The sequence below is a fragment of the Eschrichtius robustus genome, chromosome 7, assembly GCF_028021215.1.
Source record: "Eschrichtius robustus isolate mEscRob2 chromosome 7, mEscRob2.pri, whole genome shotgun sequence".
NCBI lineage: Eukaryota > Metazoa > Chordata > Mammalia > Artiodactyla > Eschrichtiidae > Eschrichtius > Eschrichtius robustus.
In genome coordinates, this window is record NC_090830.1 from 130,021,827 (window position 1) to 130,043,477 (window position 21,651).

Here is a 21,651-nt window from a genome sequence, read left to right on the forward strand (position 1 = left end):
CCGGCAGTGGGGGCTCCAGTCTGCAGGTCCTTCAAGGAAACTCAGGAAAGAGGCAAGTTGTCTCCGTGTATCTCTTCAACGTTGTCGCTGACCTGTGCGAAGCTGGGGGCCGGGGCGACACCCAGGGCCCACCAGGCAGATCCAAACTCCTCTTTCGCTTTGATGCTCGGTTGCATAACTTCCTTGTGTTTTTCATACCCGTAAACAGATTCTGCAAAACTTCAGGCACCTAGATCTGTTGTTGTCCGGGCGTGGATCTTAAATTTCCCCCCTAGACAAAAGCTAAGTCCGTTAATGTTAATGTGTGTTTGTAAAAGCCAGCATGGCCTCTGTCGTGTTTGCATGAATTCAGTCTTTCCTAATGAAATCTGACAGTATGCAGGCTTCGGCTCATTGGATCCCATCAAAAGCAGCTCTGATGTTTCTGTTCGTCTCTTTGTCCCTGGAGGGCTGTGTGGCAGGTTGGAGGAACCAGGGTCCTTGAAAGGATGGGGGTGGGGGATCTTTGGCTCTGACAAAGTGAGTCTCTGACAAACAAGTTGTAAAAACATCGATGTAGATCTTCTGAAGGAGAACTCACCAAATGGCCCTTTTTTCCTGTCCTGCCTGACGGTGGAGGGATTGGTTCCTCGTGGTGTTCTCTGCCGGCTGGCAGATGGTCTTTAGAAGATGCTGACTTCTGCAGAGGACACTGGTCCTTTGACGGTCTTGGTGCTCGGCGCTGTGAGCGTTTCACGTTCCATACACACCTGATGCGTCACCCTCTGATGATACATCTTCTGCCAAATCGCCGGCTGGGTCGCTTGTGCCAGCAGCGATCCTAAGTATCCACCCTCTTGATAATTACCTTCCCTGTTGCAAGTAAATAAGTGGCATCTTGGTCTATTTAAAGCATCCCGAGACGGGAATCAGCCCAGGTGGTGCTGCCGCTTCTTGCACGCTGGCATCCTCAGAGTGTGGTGGGGCTGGGGCCGTGGACCCCTGTGCCTCCTGAGCACGTGAGGAGCTGCCCTCCAGCCTGAGGACACGTGCCTGGCTCAGTGATTTGGGGGTGCCTCATCCTTTCTGGCTTGAAATTGAGTCCTCAGGGGAAGCAGGGTGATGGAGCAGGACTGCCTCCTCTGGATTTTCTCGAGCCCAGGATAAGGCTTTAGTTTGGTGAGTGGCATCCCCCTTGTTCCTGGGTGGGGGGCGTCCTCTGGGTGGAGTTTCGGTTCATGTCTCTGGCTGAAGAACCTTCCTCGAGAGGAGACTTCGCTGCAGACCAGCGAGGGCCATTTTCACACTCTTGGGATCAGCAAGGGGGCCGTGCTTTGTGTTTTGGTCTGACACGTCCTCCACCTGACCTGCCAGCTCTCATTCATTCATTTATTCACTTAACGGATGTTTATTCACCGCCTCCTGGTTTAGGCTGGGGATGCAGTGATAAACGAAAGAACACGAAACAAAACAAAACAGGCTGCCCTCTTGGCCTTTCAGCTCAATAGAAGGGAAAGATCATTAACATGATTAGAAAGTGACTAAATCTATAATAACAAGTTGTGTGCTACGAAAGAAAGGCAGTGGGAGAGAATGACGGGGTGAGGGGGAGAGAGACCTAATGAGATTTTGTCTTGTGGAGTGAGGGTCCTATGGGTGTGTTGGAACCACAGCATCACAGAGTGTCCCTGGGAATGCTTCCGTATCATTTTGACTGAATTGTTGCCAAAATAACGCGAGCCAAAGTTGATCAAAAGATTCCACTGTTTGTATTTGCCGCTAAGGTCAGCAGTATGTATCTCGTGTAGAGCTGAGTTCAGAGACTCCGTCATTTGGGCACAAAGCTGGTGATAATGAGATTCACTCCTGGGAATCACGCTGAGAAATGACTTTGCTCACGGCTGGCCTCGGACCGTTTAATTGGGCAGTGAGACTGGTTGCACCGGTCCTGGGAGGGGTCATTAGGCCGTGCGCTGCTCCCCAGCACTGGCTCCTCGGAGCCAACGCAGCCCCGGCCACTGTCTAACCTGTGCTCCTCCCCCTCTCTCTCCATCAGGAGTTCTGACTCTGAAGAAGCATTTGAGACCCCGGAGTCAACGACCCCCGTCAAAGCTCCACCAGCCCCACCTCCGCCACCCTCTGAAGTCGTTCCAGAACCCGAGGTCAGCGCACCGCCTCCCCCAGAAGAAGCAGGTAACCAAGCATCAGGCGTCCCTGGGGGAGGCCTGGGGGCAGCCCTGCGGCTGAGCCCCAGGAAGACTCACAGCGGCTCCTCAGGGGACCCGGCTGGAGGAGGGCACACACCCCAGGGGGCTGGAGCTCCTTAAATTGTCACCAGCCTCTGGGGCCTCTCAGCTCCGGGCTTGGTTTGATGTGGTGTCAACTAAGGGTGCGGAGATACAGTGGGTTATTTTGTGTCTGCTTTGCAGAAGTTTAGGCTAGGCCTCTGGGGAAACCATGCATTTAACTCTGGGTGCCTTTCAGCTGACGTCCAGAACTGGGTTTGTGCGGGCCAGTGGGTCTTGGAATTCTCTGGTGCAATCTTAGGTTCTAATATTTGGCCCCTTGCTCCCATAAGAGTACTGGTTCTGGATCACCCATGTGAAACTGCATTTTTATTAAAAACGTAGCCCCTGTGGGCTTGGGGATGATACTTAGTAAATGGGCGAGAAGAGAAAATGATGGATGGCTGAATCTGTGCGGGGATGACTCCTTTATTCCTCATGAACTTCAAATTATCCAGATTTCTTATCACTCTCCCACACCCCCTAGTGTGACTTAGAACAAAGACCTTTATGTACCTTTCAGATGTGGTGATTACTGGGGGTGGGAGGATGGGGAAGGATAGGACAGATCTCCTGTCCCAGCCTCCAGCCTGCCCAGCTGGCTGGAGTCCTCTGTGTGCTTCCTTAAGTTACACCAGCAGGGGTGGGACCACCTCAAGCATTAAAGTTTAACATGAGGCCTGGAAGGAGATGGGGATTGCTAGGAATGGCCTCACAAGCTGGTCAGGGGGCCAGGTGGTCTCAGAAATGGCCGTACAGGCCAATCAGGGGGCCAGGTAGTATCGTCTTCAGAGCCGGACAGCCTCAGCTGGACCCTGAACTTCAGAGGGCCCCATTCTGGCCTTCCTGGGGCCACAGCTCTCGCAGTGAGATAAGTCTGCAGAGCCAAACTCCTCCTGGACCGTGCTCTGGGTGCCTGGGAGTAGCCACTTCCTGGGCCCACCCCGTCGCCATCTCCTGGCCCATCTTCCCAAGGCTGACTGTGCCCACGTTTGCGCCCTTCAGCCAAGGAGATACCAAGGATGGGGCTGCAACTTACAGGTGGGTTGTCCACACACCTGTGCTCGAGGCTGCCCCTGGTGAGGGATGGAGGTTGGGGAGAGAAGGAGCAGGCCAGGGGCCCGGCCTCCATTTGTACTCTCGCCCTGGCCAGGAGCCGGGTGAACTGCAAAATAAAAAACCATTTTGACCTTAATGTTGGTTTTAGAAAGAAATGGATGCTATTCTTTCTACCCGCTTTGGCTTCAAGCTGGCCGTAGTTTTAGGGCAGACACTCCTGGAGCTTTGTTCCTAAGCAAATGTGCTCCGTGGTGCTGGGGGGAGAGGAGAGACACCTTTGCTGGTGTCTGATAAATGCAGTTTTCATATTCTCCCCTTTTGACAGCTTATCAGTTAGTAGTACCTGATGCTGCAAAGTTCGTTTAGGCACTGAGCTCTGAGAGGGTAATTATTGGAATTTGTTTGATTTTAAGGTGGGGAGGAAGCAGGAAGGGCTGCTTACCTTTCTCAGGGAGTCGTTTGCACCCCGACTTTCTTTCTTTCATACAATAAAGAATGTAAAAATTCCATTTCCTATAATGTTGTAAAAAATTCACCCCAAGGTTTTAATGGAAAGTGGCTGAATGACAAACACATTTTAATCCTTAGGTCAAATGTGCAATTAAGAATAAATTATCCTTTTTTTATGGGTATAATAAGTTCATGCCTATCACATGTGTGGGATACCTTAGGAAAGATGTCAGAAGAAGAATGAAGGCCGAGGACAGTGCGTGGTCCACCCCCAAGCACCATGCAGGGTCCAGAGGACGGTCATTGCTGTGGGCATGTGTGCGTCCCGTGGGATTTCCAGTCACATATCGCTTCTGGGGTTAGTTTGCCACCTCTGTTCTTTTCTTCAGCCTGTCTTTGTTCCTTCTGCCTGACTTCTCTTTCAACAAAGCAAAGAACAATCTCCATTCTCAAACACACACCCACACGCATGCACAACACTCACCTCTTGCTTAGATGGCAATTTTTGAAAGAATGAACACTATGGAGGATTAAGAGAGAACCCGCGATGGAAGGGGTTGGAGCCGTGAATTGCCGTGAGTCACAGCCCCATGGAACTTTTGATTACACTGGTTGGAGTCTGACTTTATGCTTCTCCTCCTTGGAAAACTACAGTGAGGCTAAATGTATGTGGATTATACAGTAAGGACGCTTACGGTCGGGATTGTGTCTGCCTAAAGCCCCGCTGTCTTGGGCTGTACAAAGATCCATCTGATTTGTTGCACTCATTAGAAAAGTCTCTGGTCCCTTCTGTGGACAGCATGGGACAGTACAGATGAAAGAGGCGCTGTGCTTGCTTGTGGAGGTGGCTAGAGGAGAAGAAAGCTTCCTTCTGGGAACTGAGGGAGAGAGAGGCCAAGAGAGGAAAATCTACCCTTTGGTTTGCCTCTGCAAAGTGCCTGGGATGTTGCTAAAGGTGCCAAAAGAACCACATGAAATAATAGACGAGACCTTTGGTTGTGAATAAAGACATGAGTTTTCCTCCTGGAAACTTAATTTTACAAAATAATCCGTCACCTTACCTTGGGTCCTGCCAGCATGATTGTGCTGCACGGGACAGGATAATGGGCGAGATGTGGCTGGACGCCATGTGTCTGCCGCTCGTCTGGGCCGTGCCGGGGTGTGGCTTACCTGAGCCCAGTTTTCTTTTTCTTTTTCTTTTTTTTTTTTTTTAATAACTGACCTAAGATTTTTTTTAATGATTATATGATTTTACTAGTTATTAGGTAAATATACATTCCAGAGGCTCTTAGCATTTACCATTGATGAACATAGTCTAACTAGGGATGGTCACTCAAGCCTTTATGGCTTTTATTTCAATGGCTTTATAATTCTTGCATAGTTGGTTAAAACTGATGGTTTAGCTCATGATACAAAAACATGTAATTGCCTATGTGAATTAGTCATTAAATCTTATTTTCAGCGAGGACGTGATTTTACCTTAGGTTGCTATGTTATAGACAGATTAACGAAAAAATAAAAGTGAAATTAACCTCTTTCGTTGAAAAGAAACGGGAGAAAATTAATTTGAAAAGTTACATGCACCCCATTGTTCATAGCAGCACTGTTTACAGTAGCCAAGACATGGAGGCAAACCGTCTGTCCATTGACAGATGAATGGACAAAGAAGATGCAGTGCATGTACACAGTGGAATACCACGCAGCCATTAAAAAAGAACGAAATAATGCCATTTGCAGCAACATGGACGCACCCAGAGACCATCATATTAAGTGAAGTAAGCCAGACAGAGAAAGACAAACATCATATAATATCACTTATATGTGGAATCCAAAAAAAATGATGCAAATGGATTTATTTACAAAACAGAAATAGACCCACAGACATAAGAAACAAACCTACGGTTACCAGAGGGGATAGCGGGGGAGTGGGAGGTAAATTAGGAGTTTGGGATTAACATAAATGCACTACTGAGTGCAAAATAGTTAAACAAGGACCTCCTGTAGAGCACAGGGAACTATTTTCAGTGTCTTGCAATAACCTATAATGGAAAAGAATCTGAAAGAGAAAAAAAAAAAATATATATATATATGTATATAACTGAATCGCTTTCTGAGCCCAGTTTTCTTATCTGTAAAATGAAGCAGGTGACCCGTGAGTCCTCTGAGATCCTTCCCACTCTGACTTTTCATGGTTCTGTGATAAGGACGCGTGGCTGCTCTACAGTGGCTGCATTATTAGAACTCAAAACTGGCCACTGAAGGACATAACTAAACATCACATCATTAAATAATAGCTCCATTTAGCGTCTGCCATGTGCCAGGCCTGTGCCAGGTTCTTAGCAAGTTTCATCCCGTCTCAGGCAAGGGAAGGAACCCCAGTGCTCACGGCATCCCTGTACCGGGAATCTCATCACCTGCTTGCCAGTGAGATGCGGGGCTTGTGGACCTTGCCCTTGGTCTCAAAACAAGTGAGGGGCTGTGGGATCAGAATCCCCGCTTCTCGACTCCCTTCCGTTTGGAAATCAGGTTGCTCTCTGTGCAGGCGAGATGAGCCGGTGCCTCCGAGGCAGAGGGTAGGCCACGCGGGTGCCAGGTGGGTGGCGAGTAGATGGTCAGTGAGGGAAGCCCGTCTGTGAGGCCAGGGGTGGGTTTCCATCCTACAGGTGCCCTCCCCCTGGAGACGTGGTTCCCCACGGGGGGAGCGCTGTTTGCTCATTCTCGCTGGGAAGATGCCCAGCACGGGGAAGGCCGGTGTGGGGGGCCTTGAAGGTGACCGGAGCCGCCCGTGCCCTGCTTGACCTTGACCTTTCCTCACTGCTCCGCGGGAAGGGTGGCCTCGTTGAGGCTCCACTTGTGCTCCACGTGGCCGTGTGCAGACTGCTGTCTGCAGATTGACCCAGAAGGAAGCTTACTGCACCCAGGGGCTTCTGTTTTCACCTCTCAGGACTCAGTCTCCATACATACTGTCACTTGTTTCCATCTCCTCTGAGGTTGCAGTGCAGGGTGCCCCCTGCAGAGAGACAGGAGGCCTCCTGGTATCAGGCGAGGCATCTGAGAGCCCGGCCAGGCGAGGGCCCTTCCCGTCCTGGGGCAGGGGCACAGGGAGTGGGGTCACGGTGGCGTGTGTAAGAGTTGGGGCCCACGGCTGCTGTTTCCTGGCACTGCTGTACCCGGGACTAGGTGCTTACGTGCTCCTCCCGTTTCATCCTCACAAGAATGCCTGCCCTTAATGACCTCGCTGGAGGATCTTGACTGCACTCAACGTCCAGCTCAGGTGGATCCAACCTGTTTTCACAGAGAATTTCTCCATCTCTAAACAGAGTCACCCTGGTCGATAGTTGTCGTGACCCACAGAGCCTCGAGCAGGGCTGCTGCTCCTCAGCCTCTGGGAACTGAATGCAGGTTTGAGAGCATAGACGTGGGAGAGCAGGGCACATGTCCAGGAAGCAGCGGGCACAGACCTGCCAGGCGTGGAGGTCCTTGGGACCCAGCAGGGTCTGCGTGAGAGTCCGGAAGCCTGCCGGGTCTGGGAGAGAGGCCGGTTTTCCATGGGCTGCCTGCCTCTCCTGCTGGTCCGTTCTGGGTTTAGTGACCACATCAGAGAGTGGACACACAGGGACCGCATCTGCCTTGTCACTTCACCCGCCCTGACGTCTCACACCGCTGAGTCCCCATAAGCAATCAGAACTCACCTCAAAGATCAGTCCAAGCCATCCAGGCTGATCCTCCAAGCCACATCTGTGGCCGCACGTGAAAACATTGCCCCTGGAGATGTGAAAACCAGGGAACTAGACTGTGTCCTGATAGGAAGCAGGTGACATGAGCTAGCCCGGGCCCGACTTCCCTGCTCTAGGAGCCGCCCGTGGCACTTGTGAAAATGCACGTTCCGAGCCCTGATCGCAGCCCTGCTGAACTGCTTCGCCAGCGAGGAGCCAGAAGTCAGGGGTTTCAGTGAGCGTCTCAGGTGTGTCCTACAATAGGCAAGTTTGGGAAACGTTGGATTCATCACGGACTTGCTCTGAGCTGCCCACAGCTACCGGCAAAATGCCGCATGAGGACTGAGTAAGGCTCCATTTGTCTCTCATTAGCCTACTTAAAACGGAGGCCTTTTCCAGAATAAACATTATTGATTGCAATCGATTATTATTCAGACTTGGAAGGACGTAGAGCTAGGCTCCCTGTGCACAAGACCATTTACGCTTGATATGTTGGATGAAGCTAAGCGTCTTGAGTGCGGGGGTGCCTTGTGTTGGCACCTTTAGGCCTCTGGGCCTGTGGGTTCCTGCCCAGGGTGAGCTGGCTGGGGGTGGGGTGCGGGGAGGGGGAGGGGGAAGCACAACACAGCTGGCAGTACGTGCTCCAGTTAGAAACAGTCAGCAAGGCTGAGGGATGTGGCCTTTGAAGACAGTAGTGTGAGAGTTGCGTGACATCGGTTGCCCCTTGTTGGCTTTCTCCCTTTCCTTGGAATTCCCTCTTGTTTCCAAACACATTTCTTTTCTCCTTAGCTCGGCGATTGTATTGCCTAGTATAGTTAGGGACTGCACTGTGTGCCCTCAAGTTCATACGTTGAAGCCCTCACCCCACAATGTGACTGTATTTGAAGATAGGACCTTTAAGGAGGTGACGAAGGTTAAATGAGGTCGTAAGGCACTAATCTGTTAGGGCTGGCGTCCCTGTAAGAAGAGGAGGAGACGTTAAGGATGAGCTCACACAGAGCAAAGGCCGTGTGAGGACACAGGGAGAAGATGGCCATCAGCAAGTCAAGGAGAAACCAAACCTGTGGACCCCTTGACCTTGGACTTCCAGCCTCCAGAGCTGTGTTGTTTAAGCCCTTTGGTCTGTGGACTTTGTTCTGGTGGCCTGAGCTGACTGATACGTCGGGCACCACCTAGTAATCCTTTGGGTATCATGAACCAAAGATGCTGATTTTGTCCTCAGACTGAGCCAGAACCTGGAGCCAGGACAAGGCGTTGGTCTCCAGGGCAAGCGTTGCCCAGGTCTGCGCTGGTGGGATGCAGCAGGCAGCGGACGTGTGCACGTGGATGGATCCTTCCTTACCTCTGTGTCCACAGCATGCCCCACAGTGGTTGACGTATAGGAGGCACCCAGATTGGTTGACGTATAGGAATGAATGAATAAATTGTCTGCATGCAGATATGGTGTATGGACATTTAGAAATCCAGTGGGGGGGACCGGGAATCCAGCTGGACCACACTTGCTTTGGAAAATCAAGGCCTGCACGTGGCAGTGACCCACTTCTCTGGTCTAAAGTTTTCTCTGAAGAGCATCGAAGGGCCCTCCCAGCCCTGCTCTGGTCAACAGACAATAAAACAGTGGTTCTCAGCCAGGGATTATTGTGCCCCCCAGGGAACACGTGGTAATTTCTAGACACATTTTTGTTGTCACAGCTTGGGGTGGGGGAATGCTAATGGCATCTAGTGGGCAGAAGCCAAGGATTCTGCAATGAACAGGTTGGGCCCCCTGCGGCAAAGTACTAACCATCCTGAGATGGCCACAGTGCCGAGGCTAAGAAACCCTGTGTCGAGACTCGATTTCCTGGTCCATGATGATTTAATTAGGGTATGTCAGTTCTAAAGAGGAAAGCCACATTAAGCAGTCAGAGAGCTTTTCTTCTGGGGAAAACAGTTAGCAGATGGTTAAGCTGAATATCTGCTGACTGTTGCACGGTTTGGGGAGAACTCCTGACATCTGAAGGGCCTCGAAAGGCTTCCTTCTTCAGGCTGCTGGGGTATGCGTAGCAGCCTGAGAGAAAGCAGGTCAGCAGTTGTGGGCCTTGCTTTGGAAATGATGGGCTGGGCTGAGGCCCTTTCTCTCTCCTGCAAGGCCCACTTGAAACGCCTGGTCCTCTGAGTCCCCTGGTCCTTCGGTGCCCTCTGTACTGTGTGTCCAGGGCAGGAAGAGGAGGCAACTGCCGATGGGAGGATGGGGTGCCGGAGGGTGCCGTCTCTGGAGGAAACAGGGAGGGAGTCGACTGTAGAAAGAAGAAGGGAGGGGACATCTTTTGAGATGAGAATGAAGCAGGAGTGTTTTCGAGACACGGAGGAATCTTTTGGCAAAAAGGGTTGAGAGGCTTCCAGCAAGCGCTCCATCTTCTAGGACATCTGCTCCAAGTAGGGCCTGGGGTGGCTTTGGATGCAGAAGAGAAGGGAAGGTTTGAAACCATGGCTGGCGAATAGACCTGCTTCCAGAAAGTGATCTCAATGCCAGAGGCATTTATTGAGCCGGCAAGAGAAAAGTGTGACAAGTCCAGGGAAAACGAAGATAAATCAGACCAGTTCCTGAACTCAGGAGGCTGGCAGTTTCCTCGTGTTGTCTTCATCTCCTGCGGTTCTCTGCGAAGTGCTCACCACCTCGGAGTGTGCTGCCGTGAGCATGAACTGCTCTGAGAAAAATCTACAGTAGGAAGCCAGTTTGGGTATAAGTGAGCATTTCCCAAACCTTGTTTATTTGTTGGAATGAGGGATTAGGGCTGCCAGATTTAGCAAACAAAAATACAGAGCGTCCAATTAAATTAGAATCGCAGATCAACAGTGAGTGACTGGGACTTGGGACATATTTATCCTAAAAAATGTATTCTTTTATCCTAAAGGCAAATTTAACTGAACATCCTATATTTTATCAGGCAACCCACGGCGAGGGGTGGGGTGGGTACTGCAGGATATAACTCCTGACAGTGGAATGCCGTCCCAAGTCGTATATGTGCCAGCTCTTTTTTTTTCTTTTCTTTTTTTGGCCGCTCCACGCAGCATGCGGGATTTTAGTTCCCCGACCAGGGATCGAAACTACGCCCCCTACGGTGGAAGCCCGGCGTCTTGACCACTGGACCGCCGGGGAAGTCCCTGTGCCAGCTCTTGAATTCCTTCTTCTGCAGACCACTTTGCAACATTTTCTCCCCTTTGTCTAGGGACACGTTTTCAGTTTTCTGGCCAGTCGTTTTCTGGCATCTTGACTGCCCAGGACAGCTGTGAAGCCAGAAATGCATGCAAGGCGCCGCCTGGTGCAGGCAGAGCCCAGAGTAGCCAAGCAAGGCCAGGCTGGCCGCATCCCCACGGAGCAGTGGGGTCATGAGATGATGGAATATCTCTTGGCCAGCATCTGGAGCATCCACAGCATGTTTTAAAATAAGGAGTAGCCTCCTTGGCGGGCAGTGGCTGAGGGGGAAGGAGAAACGGGGAAGAAGCTGCAGAAAAATGGAGAGAGAATGGATGAGAGGGAAGGCCAAGAAGAGGAGCGTGGCAGGCAGGGTTGGAGGGAGAGGTCACGGGGATCCCTGGAGTCAGGACAGGTGGCAGATGGGGCGAGCTCAGTCCTGCTGCAGTTGCCCGGGGGCCTCCAGATAAAGGCTCTGACTAGTCAAGAGCAGGCTGGGTGATGATAGCAACTAGTATTTACCAAAGGCTCACTGTGCTTTACTCGCATTATTTCTCTGTCTTCCTTTCCTGCTCCTCTCCTTTACTTTAGCCACACTGGCCTCTGATATTTCTGCAACACACCAGGTGTGCACCTACCCCAGGGCTTTTGCACTTGCCGTTCCCTTTGCCTAGGATGCTTCCCCCCCCCCCGCCCCCACCAGTATCCCCCTGGTTCACGCCTTTACCTCGTTTCTGATCTTGGCTTCAGTGTTTCCTCCTTGGAGGGCTTTGCCCAGCTGCCTTATTTTAAAATTGCAACACCCCTCCCCTGGCTTGCTTTCTCTCCATAGCACTCACCGTCCGACAGTCCATACGTTTTACTTGTTTATTGTTTCTTGACTGTCTTCACCCTGAAGAATGTAACTTCCAGGAGGGCAAAGATTTCGTTCATTGTTGAATACCCAACGCCCAGAACCGGTGCTTTGTTTGATCAGGCACTTGGTAAACGTGTTTTGAATGACAATGATTTGAGCTATTCCTTAAACAGCCCTTATTGCTCCCATTTTACAGATGAGAGAGCTGAGGGTCAGCTTGTCCAGACCCTGGAGCCAATGGGTGAGAGCAGGATTTGTACCCAAGCAGCGTGCCTGTCCAGTGGTGGGTGGGTTGGCCTGGGGCTCTGATATTAGAGGGTTATAGTCTGGCATGAGATGAGATGAGAGACTGTCCGAAGTGTCCTGTGTCCTTCAGTGACGGCTTTTGTCTCCGTTTCCTCAGGATGTGGCTCTGAGCCGGTCTGTGTCCCCGATGGCCCCCGCAGCAGCTCGGTGGAAGGAAGTCCTTTCCGCCCTCCGACGCACTCCTTCTCCTCCGTCTTCGATGAAGACAAGCCGATAGCCAGCAGCGGGACTTACAACTTGGACTTTGACAACATCGAGCTGGTGGATAATTTTCAGACCTTGGAGCCTCGCTCCTCAGACTCTAAGAATCAGGATTGCAAGGTGAACTCGCGGAGGAAGTCCACGGACTCTGTCCCCATCTCTAAGTCGACGTTATCCCGCTCGCTCAGCCTGCAAGCCAGTGACTTTGATGGTGCTTCTTGCTCAGGGAGTCCCGAGGCTGCGGTCCCGGCCCCAGATGCACACAGCACGGGTTCGAGCAGTGCTTCCAGTACCCTTAAGCGAACTAAGAAACCGAGGCCACCTTCCTTAAAAAAGAAACAGACCACTAAGAAACCCCCTGAAACCCCCCCAGTGAAAGAGACACAGCAAGAGCCAGCTGAAGAGAGTCCCGACCCCAGCGAGGAGAATCGAATAGCCGAGGCAAAAACGGAATCAGCCAAGACGGAAGGTTCTGGACCAGCCTTATCAGAGGAGGCACCCGTAGAACCTGCTGCTGTGCCCAAGGCTGCCTGCCCTCTGGACTCCGAGGGTGCAGAAGGGGCCATCCCCCCAGCTTCTGGGGGTGGCAGAGTGCAGAACTCACCCCCCGTTGGAAGGAAAACATTGTCTCCTGCCACGGCCCCAGAGGTGGTGGAGGTGTCCCCATTGGATAGTGGGGGGCAAGAGGACTCCCCAGCCAAGGGCCTCTCAGTGAGGCTGGAGTTTGACTATTCTGAGGACAAGGGTAGTTGGGACACACAGCAGGAAAACCCCCCTCCCACCAAAAAGACAGGCAAAAAGCCGGTTGCCAAAATGCCCCTAAGGAGGCCAAAGATGAAAAAAACACCCGAAAAACTCGACAACACTCCTGCCTCGCCTACCAGATCCCCTGCTGAACCCAATGACATCCCTATCGCTAAAGGTACCTACACCTTTGATATTGACAAGTGGGATGACCCCAATTTTAACCCTTTTTCTTCCACCTCAAAAATGCAGGAGTCTCCCAAACTGCCCCAACAGTCATACAACTTTGACCCGGACACCTGTGATGGGTCCACTGACCCCTTTAAGACATGCTCTAAGACCCCCAGCTCACCTTCTAAATCCCCAGCCTCCTTTGAGATCCCAGCCAGTGCCATCGAAGCCAATGGAGTGGACGGGGATGGGCTGAACAAGCCCGCCAAGAAGAAGAAGACGCCCCTCAAGACGTAAGTTCAGGGGTGCAGGCGGTAAGATCGGAGTCGGGGCTGGGCATTGGCTGTGATTGTTGCTCACGTGCCTGGATGACCCGTCCCCCATTTGCTGCAGTGCCACCATGTTTGCGGCAGGATGCCTGTTTTCATTCCTCTCTGCACCCACAGTGGTGGCTTTTCCCATCCACGTATCCCGTTGGGTCTAGGGTCATTGATCTTTTGCCTCAATTAGTCAGTGGTCTAAAGCTTTACTGGTAGCTGAAGACCTGACTTTCAACTTCAGGAGAGTGTGGGATCCATGGAAAGGGAGCAGCCCAGTGGAGATCTGGTCAGCCTCCCTGTTGGTGACTTGGCATTTTCTGTTTAACACATGAATTGCTTTTTGGAGTGGCCTCAAAACTAAGAGATCTGCCCTTATATTATTAAAATTTGTAGTGTTTGTTTCTGCCCATTAAGGAGACATTAGCCCAGGAGGCAAACACGGTAGGCTTGGGAAGCCCTTGAGAGAGAGAGAGAGGTCTGGTCTGGGCCCCTCCCTGTACCCCAGCTAACGTGTAAGAAGCACGCCGGTTTATCTTCACCCCTGTGTAGTCATCTTCATAGACGAGCGTCCACAGGCCCTGTAGGTCCAGAAAAGATCAATGGAACCTGAAAGGGAGAAGCAGTCCCCATGGTCCCCAGGAGGCCATTAATAATCAGGTCTGCTATCCAAACACTGGCCAAGTAGATTGTTCATAATACTACGTGTCCATGCCTCTGGAATTCATCCCAAGACCCAGCTCCAACTTGGATGGCTACCGGTCCATCCTCAGGACTTTGGTCCAAGTGTAGGTGGTTTGGTGCTTGGAGCTTTTCTCCACTCATGTAGTATCGTCAATCGTTTAACAAGGCCAAGGAGACCGGGCTTCTGGCGGCAACTCAGCAGAACAGACCATGGCTGCTGGCCCCTCCGAGTCTGCCTGGCACAAATCGAGATAGGGTGACCTGTTTACCTCTCGTTCTGGGCTCCCCCAAGCATTTAACATTTGAGAAGAAGCCGAGGCTTCCTGAGAAGAAGGTCTCTAAGCAGGCTTTGGCCTTGGATCACCTTACCTCTGTCTGGTGTTGGATAGAGGAAACAGTCCTGGCCACAAATGGGACTTTTCTTAGATCAGCTGCCAAACCAGGCCCTCCTTAAAGATTCCATAGCTCTTTGTTGGAAGCTTTGTTTTAAGCCTCAAACCGGAGAAATCTGAAATGCCCAAATCACGAAGCTAATCTCTCATTTTGGGGATGAGAGCCAGTTTGTAGGCACTCCCTCCTCCTTCCCTGCAGATAGCTTGGTTCTATTCTGTTCTGTCATCAGAGATGGCTAACCGAGGTTGGGGAAGCTAACCCGTCTCCAGGTCTTACCTCTAGGGCAGATGGCTTGGAATCCTGCACTGGGGTGACAAAGCTTTTTGGGCCACCAACACTTTATGGGATAACTGGAACCAAGAGAGAAAGCGTTCTCTGACAGCCCCTCTCCAAAAAGCTGGGATGTAGCCCACACTTCCAAGCAGAACAGTGGATGGCTGTTGTATCCTAACCCATTAATAGCCAGTTGTCTGCAGATTTATCTTTTTTGTCAGTTCCTTCTGTCTGTCTCTCTTTTTCTTTGTCTTCTTGTCTTAGGATGGTTGAAGATGTGATGTCTGTATGTTCTCTGTTGTAAGTAAATTAAATGGAATCTGCCTCTTACACCAAATGTGCTTTTTTCTGCCTTTGATTTTGCTTCCAAGCTCTTTTTATTTCCTTTCCATGGCTGCTCCTTACGTATTTCTGTGGCGGGCCTGGGAATGATGGGGCATGGGGCTTCCCAGTAGCAGAGGTTATTTATCTGTTTCATAGTGATTCGCATAAATGAAACTGCTTGGCTGTGAAAACGTGATTATCCAACATCTGCCTGCTTGTCAGGAATGGAAGTTTTTTTTCCCCTTGCTTATTGGATGTCTTCATCTGAAACCCATACTTTTTTTTTTTTTTTTAACTCTCATCCCATTCTTTCATTTTAAGTTGGGCGATTGCTTTCAAAGTATTGTGGCTTCACATTAAAATAACCTCCCAGTCCAACCACAGGCAGCAACTGCTATTGCTTGTTCTGGCTACACGTGAAGCAGAAATGTTTGAGCTGTTTCAAATTGAGACTGATGGGAGCCCCCTGAAATGCGAGGTCAGCTCAGTGGAGCGCACGGCTGTGAGAGCCATCGCCAGGCTGCTCTGGGTCAGCGGGACCGGGCTGGGTATCAGCATGCCATCTGGGGGTCGCCTTGTTGAGGGAGACAGAGCAACAGAGCAGACCACCGCTGTGACCGTACTGCTTTGCCTCCCTGGCCAGGAGAGATCTTGTGGGCCGCTCCCGGGGGCCCAAGGACAGGCACTTCCTCTGCCTCTTCATTATTCCACGAGGAGCTGGCCTGGCCCCAGGCGTCCAGCAGCCCCGGGATAGGGTGGAGCCTCTCAGGCTCTCTTCTGCCCAAGGGATTTCTTTGGTATTTTAGAGCCATTTAGCAACTGTAAAATACACAGTTATATATTTATATGCATGGATAAATATATGCTTCAAGCTGTGATTGCACTGTTCACATGGCAGATGTCATAAATGCTGTAAATAACCATTTATGGTATTTCTTTCATGACTGAAAGCCATTGTTGGAGCGTTTTATTCCAGAGAACACAAGGAGGAACTTGGTGCCAATTTGCTCTGTCCATCCAGTTAACGTTTAGAGCAGGGGAGGGGAGGGGAGGGGGGTGGTCTAAGGTGAGGGGGACCCCCGCACAAGCCCTTGCCTTGCTGGGGGCAGGACCAGATCACGGAGGGGCCTGAGACCAGGGGTCAGGGGCCGGTCTGCAGGTGGAGAAGCCGCCATTCTGATAGTGGAAATGAACCCCTGACCACCCAGTAGACTTAATGGAGCCATCTGTGCTAAAAGTCCCTTCCTTCTGACTCCTCTGGAGTCTGAGCTGATGTTTCCTTTGCCTAGGTCCTCCCCTCTCCTCCCCTCCCCCTCAGCCCCCAGTTATTTATATGAGGGGGAGAAAAGACCAGAGTTGTTAGTCGTGGTTAGGAAAGACATTTTTTAAAAAATTGTTTCATCTCCAAAAAAGAGCTCTGGAGATTGGTTGCACAACAATGTGAATGTACTTTACACTACTGAACTGTACACTTAAAAGCGTTGAAGATGGTAAATTTTATGTTACGTGTAGTCTACCATAATTTTAAAAAAAAATGATCTCACCCTTCGCCCTGCCTTTAATTAGAATCCCACCCAGAAGTTCAGAGGTGCGGGAATCCATTAAGCTCAGAGTTCCTGCACGTAGGAGGGAATCTGCCAGTTCTCCCTGAAGACCCAGAACTTCCCTTCCTGTTCCTGCACGGCTCCTTCCGTTGTTTGAGTGCTGTGTCGGCTTGGTCTTCTGTGAACTGGATCCTGTTAATTGGTGTCAACGAACTGAGATTCCCCTGTCCCACCTTAGTTGGTTCAGACATTCCTGGATGAATCTAGATATATTAATCTGCTCACCAGAATCTGCTTTTTGAAATAAGAACATCTGGGTAAATTTAGCTTCATTTTCTGGGTCAGCTCTCCAAAATGGCATCTTTTCAAAGATTTCCAGCTTGATGACTCTTTCCCTCGGGGGCAATAATCATATCTGTTAGAAAGTCGGAATGGCTTGTCGGTGTGGACGTCTTTCAGTTGGTGTTGGAGTGGTGTAGACTGGAGGGTGGTCTGGGTCAGATACTCAGCAGTCAGACGCTCTGGGCCTCAGTCGGCTCTGGAATGTTCTGTGCCTCTGTCTGTTGTGTTTACATTTTCCATTTTGTTTCCAGTGACACATTTAGGGTGAAAAAGTCGCCAAAGCGGTCTCCTCTCTCTGATCCACCTTCTCAGGTATAATGTTCCCTTGATACTTGTGATTTTATCCCTCACTCGGGAAGATAAGGCTGATGTGTTTTTATTCCCCATTAGTCAATAGGGTTTTCTTTTCTGCTCATCATGCCCCTCTCCTTGCCTCCTCCATGGAGGGTCCCTCAGTGTTTGCAAGACATTGTTTTGATCCCTTTCCTTGGGGAAACATCAGAGTATGTCCCAAGAATAGGCAGATGTTCAGGAAAAATGTCAGTTGGATTCTATGGGAGTCGTGCTGGTCCATTTTGGCCAGTTAATCTGCTGAGAACTTACTTGAATATCAAGTTGCGGAAGTCTGTTGAGATAAATGTGTATATAGTGAGAAAGAAATGAATATGTGTCAGGAACACTGGATTATGTAACCAGGATCAGGATGGGGGAGATAAAGGGCTTTCAAAGCCTGCAGAAGTGGGGGCTTGGGCTCTTTCTTCATACGAGTCCCTGTCTCCCTCTTCCTAGTTCCTCTACCAAATATACGCCATTTCTTCTACCCTGTTTACAGACCAAGAAGGGTATCCTGAAGTATGTGCCAGGCCGTTCAAGGTCGTAAAACAAGCAAAGCCCTAGCCAGCCAACCCTGGGCAGGGCGAGGCTGCAGAGAGGCGCCCAGCCCCACGAGAGGGATCTTGGGTCCAATGCCACCTCTGCTGTAACATTTCTGGGCTCCCACCCTGCCCTGCTCAGCTGCACACCCTCTGTGGAGATGGAGATGAGACCCCCCTTTCTCTACCTCCCGTGTCAGGCGTGAGGATTGTCAGGCAGTGTTGATGATGTTGATGTACAAGCCTGAAGCGCTGTGTGGGCGTAATGCTGTAGTTGCCTTCATAAACGTGCCAGTAGTAAAAGTTTCCTTATTTTTCTCAAAGTGAGTGAGCAGGAATATCTCGAATAACCAAGACACAAAATCCTGATTCTTTTAAAACCCACGGTCATCACCGCCTGAAACAAACCATCAGAAAAAGAAATTCATAGAGGAAAGATTTTGTGTCCTTGGGACTATTTTGAGCAGAGGAATTTGACAGGGACCGGTCCTGGTGAGGGGGGCCCAGACCCCTGTGGGTGGGCGCAGAGGCTGGACGAGGGAAGAGACAGCTTCCCTTCTCCTGGTAGGACCCCACCCCCGTGGCCACGCCGGAAACGCCGCCCGTGATCTCCGCGGTGGTCCACGCAACCGACGAGGAGAAGCTGGCGGTCACCAACCAGAAGTGGACGTGCATGACAGTGGACCTGGAGGCTGACAAACAGGACTACCCGCAGCCCTCGGACCTGTCCACCTTCGTAAACGAGACCAAGTTCAGTTCACCCACGGAGGGTAAGCAACTCGGTGGCCAGCTGGACCGCCACTCTGCCTTGGAGACCACTGCCCCTAGGGAGCAAAAGGCCAGGAAAGAAACTTCTAAGCCAGGTAACCATGCTGCTGGCTGCCATCTCCCGGTGCACCCCGAGCTCAGGCTGCCTTTTGAAACGGCCTGAGGCTTGAAACCAGCTGAACGGTGACCCCGGGGCACCTGCTGAGAGCCTGCAAAGAGCTCTCTAACTCTGGGTCCTGAGCTCACCTGAGCTTTGCACCTTCTTGGCTGTGTGGCTTACATCCCATGAGGATTTTGAGTCAAATGCTCAGGTACGTCAACCTGCCTGGGGCGGGGGGGTCTCTTAGCCCACTGTTCATCGGCCCCACGGGACGTCCCACAGTGTGACCAACACCTGCTCAAGCCCCAAACCAGAGGTTCCCCCCAGGCTTGCCAACAAGAGGACTGAGTCCCTCTGAATAGGCCCCAAGCAAGTCACTTATCTCATTAGTATCTTCCTTCCTCTTACATGTACCCACTTTCACCTTTCTGCCTGATTCTTCGGCTTGAAAAATTCATGTATCTTAAGTCAGCAACTAGAACCTTCCTGGGAGGGATTAGTCCATTTCCAGGTGTGATGGTACCCTGCATTCCTAGTCCTCCTGGGGCCTTTCCTCCACCCACCACCGTGTGGGGCTTGTGAGCCTAGTACTGGGCCGTCATTCCAGCACTGTGGGCTGTTGTGATGGTTCTAAGTTTCCCTTTCCAAGATCTTGATTTCTAGCAATTTTAAAAAACTGAGTAGAATTCAGTATGAGGACAATCATACAGGGAAACCTTATCTCCACTTCTTTGCCTGCTAAGAAGAAACCATGATCTCCATCAGACAACCTCCTGCCCCCGCCTGGGCAGGGCAGGGCTGTAACCGAGGTAACTTTTAATTGTAACTCGGAATGCTTCCTCTGGAGGTTCTTGTATGATCAGGCTTCTTGGCGGCTTGCTTTGTGCCCATGAGGTCTCTGAATGGTACCAGTGAGATCCGTTTCAAGTTTTGGGGGGATTTTGGATGCTTATCTTATTATAATGCCTTTCTATAGTTTGGTGATGAAAAGACAATCCAAATTATGTATATTCGGACTTTCGGGCATTGTATTTTCTGCATAATGGAGCCTTTGGTTGGTTGTCTGGCTGGCCCTCTGGCTAGGGGTTTGGGAGGCTTAAGAGTGACCATCTCACTCCAACCTGACCCCAGGGGCCCAGGCCTGGCCTCAGCTTTCTTCAGTCCTCCTTTTCCTCTGTGCACACACCCCTGGGCCATGACCCTACCGGATGGAACCACTTTCCCCCAGGGACGCCCCTGCTCAGCTCCTCTGCAGTGGCTGCTGCAGGATGCCCCCTGCTTCCCTGTCTCCCAGGCTTGTCCTGCCCCCTCCCAGCCTTTCCCTGGACATGGCCCCTCTGCTGTCTGCTATCAGTGCTTGGTCTGAACTCGCTCTGAGGTTACGTAACATGGTAAGGGTGATGCGGGTGCATCTCTTGCGTCCCTACTAGATTGTGTGTTTCTTAAAGACAGGAACCCCATCTGAGCCAGCTTTGTTTTCCTTACAGCACCATGAACACCATAAGGGCTAAAGACAGCTTTGTGAGGAAAAGAAAATAGAAGGCTAGGCAGGTAGACAGCTTAGTGTCCACAGTTTGATCATTGCATCAGTCACCGCCTGTGTGAGGGAGACGGGGTGGGGGAGGAGGGGAGGGCGTGTGGACAGCCCAGAAGCAGCAGGGGGTGGTTGAAGACTAGCAGGGACCTGGCCATTTTGATAGCACCTGTGGTTTCCTGCTGGTTCACCTCTCTTGAGGCTTAATAAGAAACTTTTCAATGTCACAGAAACCAACCTGAGCTTGCCATTATAGATAGGAATCCAAAGGTGTGTGTTTTGGGCTATGTATATGTAGTTGTACCATCAGGAACCAAATAAATACATGCATTTTTTTTTTTTTTTTTTGGCCGCGCCGCATGGCTTGCAGGATCTTAGTTCCCTGACCGGGGATTGAACCCGGGTCCACGGCAGTGAAAGCGTGGATTCCTAACCACTGGACCGCCAGGGAATTCCCTACATGCATTATTTTCATAATACCTTTTAAGCTAATAGGTGCCTCATTCAGTGGTAACATCTATTTCTTCATCTTTAACTTAGAACTAAAGCAGTCCACTCACTAGCTTAGTGGCACATTTGAGAATTGTTTGTTTTCTGCAGAAGTTCCACAAATAGGGAAATCTGTAAGTTTGGAACAAAACTCTAGTAAACGTGCCTCCTTAGAAAATGACTGTGGGGCTTCCCTGGTGACACAATGGTTAAGAATCCGCCTGCCGATGCAGGGGACACGGGTTCGAGCCCTGGACCGGGAAGATCCCACATGCTGCGGAGCACCTAAGCCCGTGAGCCACAACTCCTGAGCCTGTGCTCTAGAGCCTGCGAGCCACAGCTCCTGAGCCCGTGTGCCACAGCTACTGAAGCCCGCGCCCCTAGAGCCTGTGCTCCACAACAAGAGAAGACACTGCAATGAGAAGCCCACGCACTGCAACGAAGAGTAGCCGCCGCTCGCCGCAACTAGAGAAAAGCCCATGCGCAGCAACAAAGACCCAATGCAGCCATAAATAAATAAACAAATAAAAGAAAAAGAAAAAGAAAATGTGAAGATTTTGGAAGTCCTGACCGTAGTTGTAGCTGGTGGGTGATGGGAAATCCACTGTCTGTGTGAATCCAGAACAGCTGCAGTTTCAGGAGGTGTGGCCTGCATTCACCTCTCTAATGTACCTGGTTCCCTCCAGCAACTGGATGTAGAATCTGGATGCAGAGCCCTGTTCTCGGATTGTCCTCCTGTTAATGAGTCACGTCCGGCCATACCAGACGCGAACCTGGTTGGGACGCAGATATACTCCCCTTTCTGGGAGCCTGCCCAGTGCTGCAGCTGCGATTGAGACTTTCTTACACTGAAGTCACAAATCACAGGACACTGAAATGTTGGGTTAGAAATAATATTTGCCATTTGAACACGTATTCACTGCAATATGAATTCTCCAAGTAACAGTAATAAGAAGGAGCTGTCATTGGTGGAGTAGCCCTGCTGCGCCTTTACGTACGTGATTTCATTTCACCCGCCCAGCTCTAGACGGTGGATTTCTGTACTTCCTCACGTAAGAGCGAGGGAGCA

General features: G+C 50.8%; 1 protein-coding gene across 2 annotated transcripts in view; it reads left to right on the forward strand.

The window, feature by feature from the left end:
- TACC2 (transforming acidic coiled-coil containing protein 2) overlaps nucleotides 1-21,651 on the forward strand; it is a 75,350-nt gene that overhangs the window by 24,553 nt on the left and 29,146 nt on the right. The window contains exons 1-5 of one of the 2 annotated variants that reach the window (XM_068548690.1): nucleotides 2,094-2,172; nucleotides 10,541-11,761; nucleotides 11,924-13,235; nucleotides 17,071-17,131; nucleotides 18,260-18,461. In XM_068548690.1, the coding sequence (XP_068404791.1) occupies nucleotides 11,758-11,761; nucleotides 11,924-13,235; nucleotides 17,071-17,131; nucleotides 18,260-18,461 (1,579 nt within the window). In that variant the 5' untranslated portion in view covers nucleotides 2,094-2,172; nucleotides 10,541-11,757. Of the gene's footprint in view, nucleotides 1-2,035; nucleotides 2,173-10,540; nucleotides 11,762-11,923; nucleotides 13,236-17,070; nucleotides 17,132-18,259; nucleotides 18,462-21,651 lie in introns of those variants that run through there. The other variant, XM_068548689.1, reaches the window with a different exon arrangement.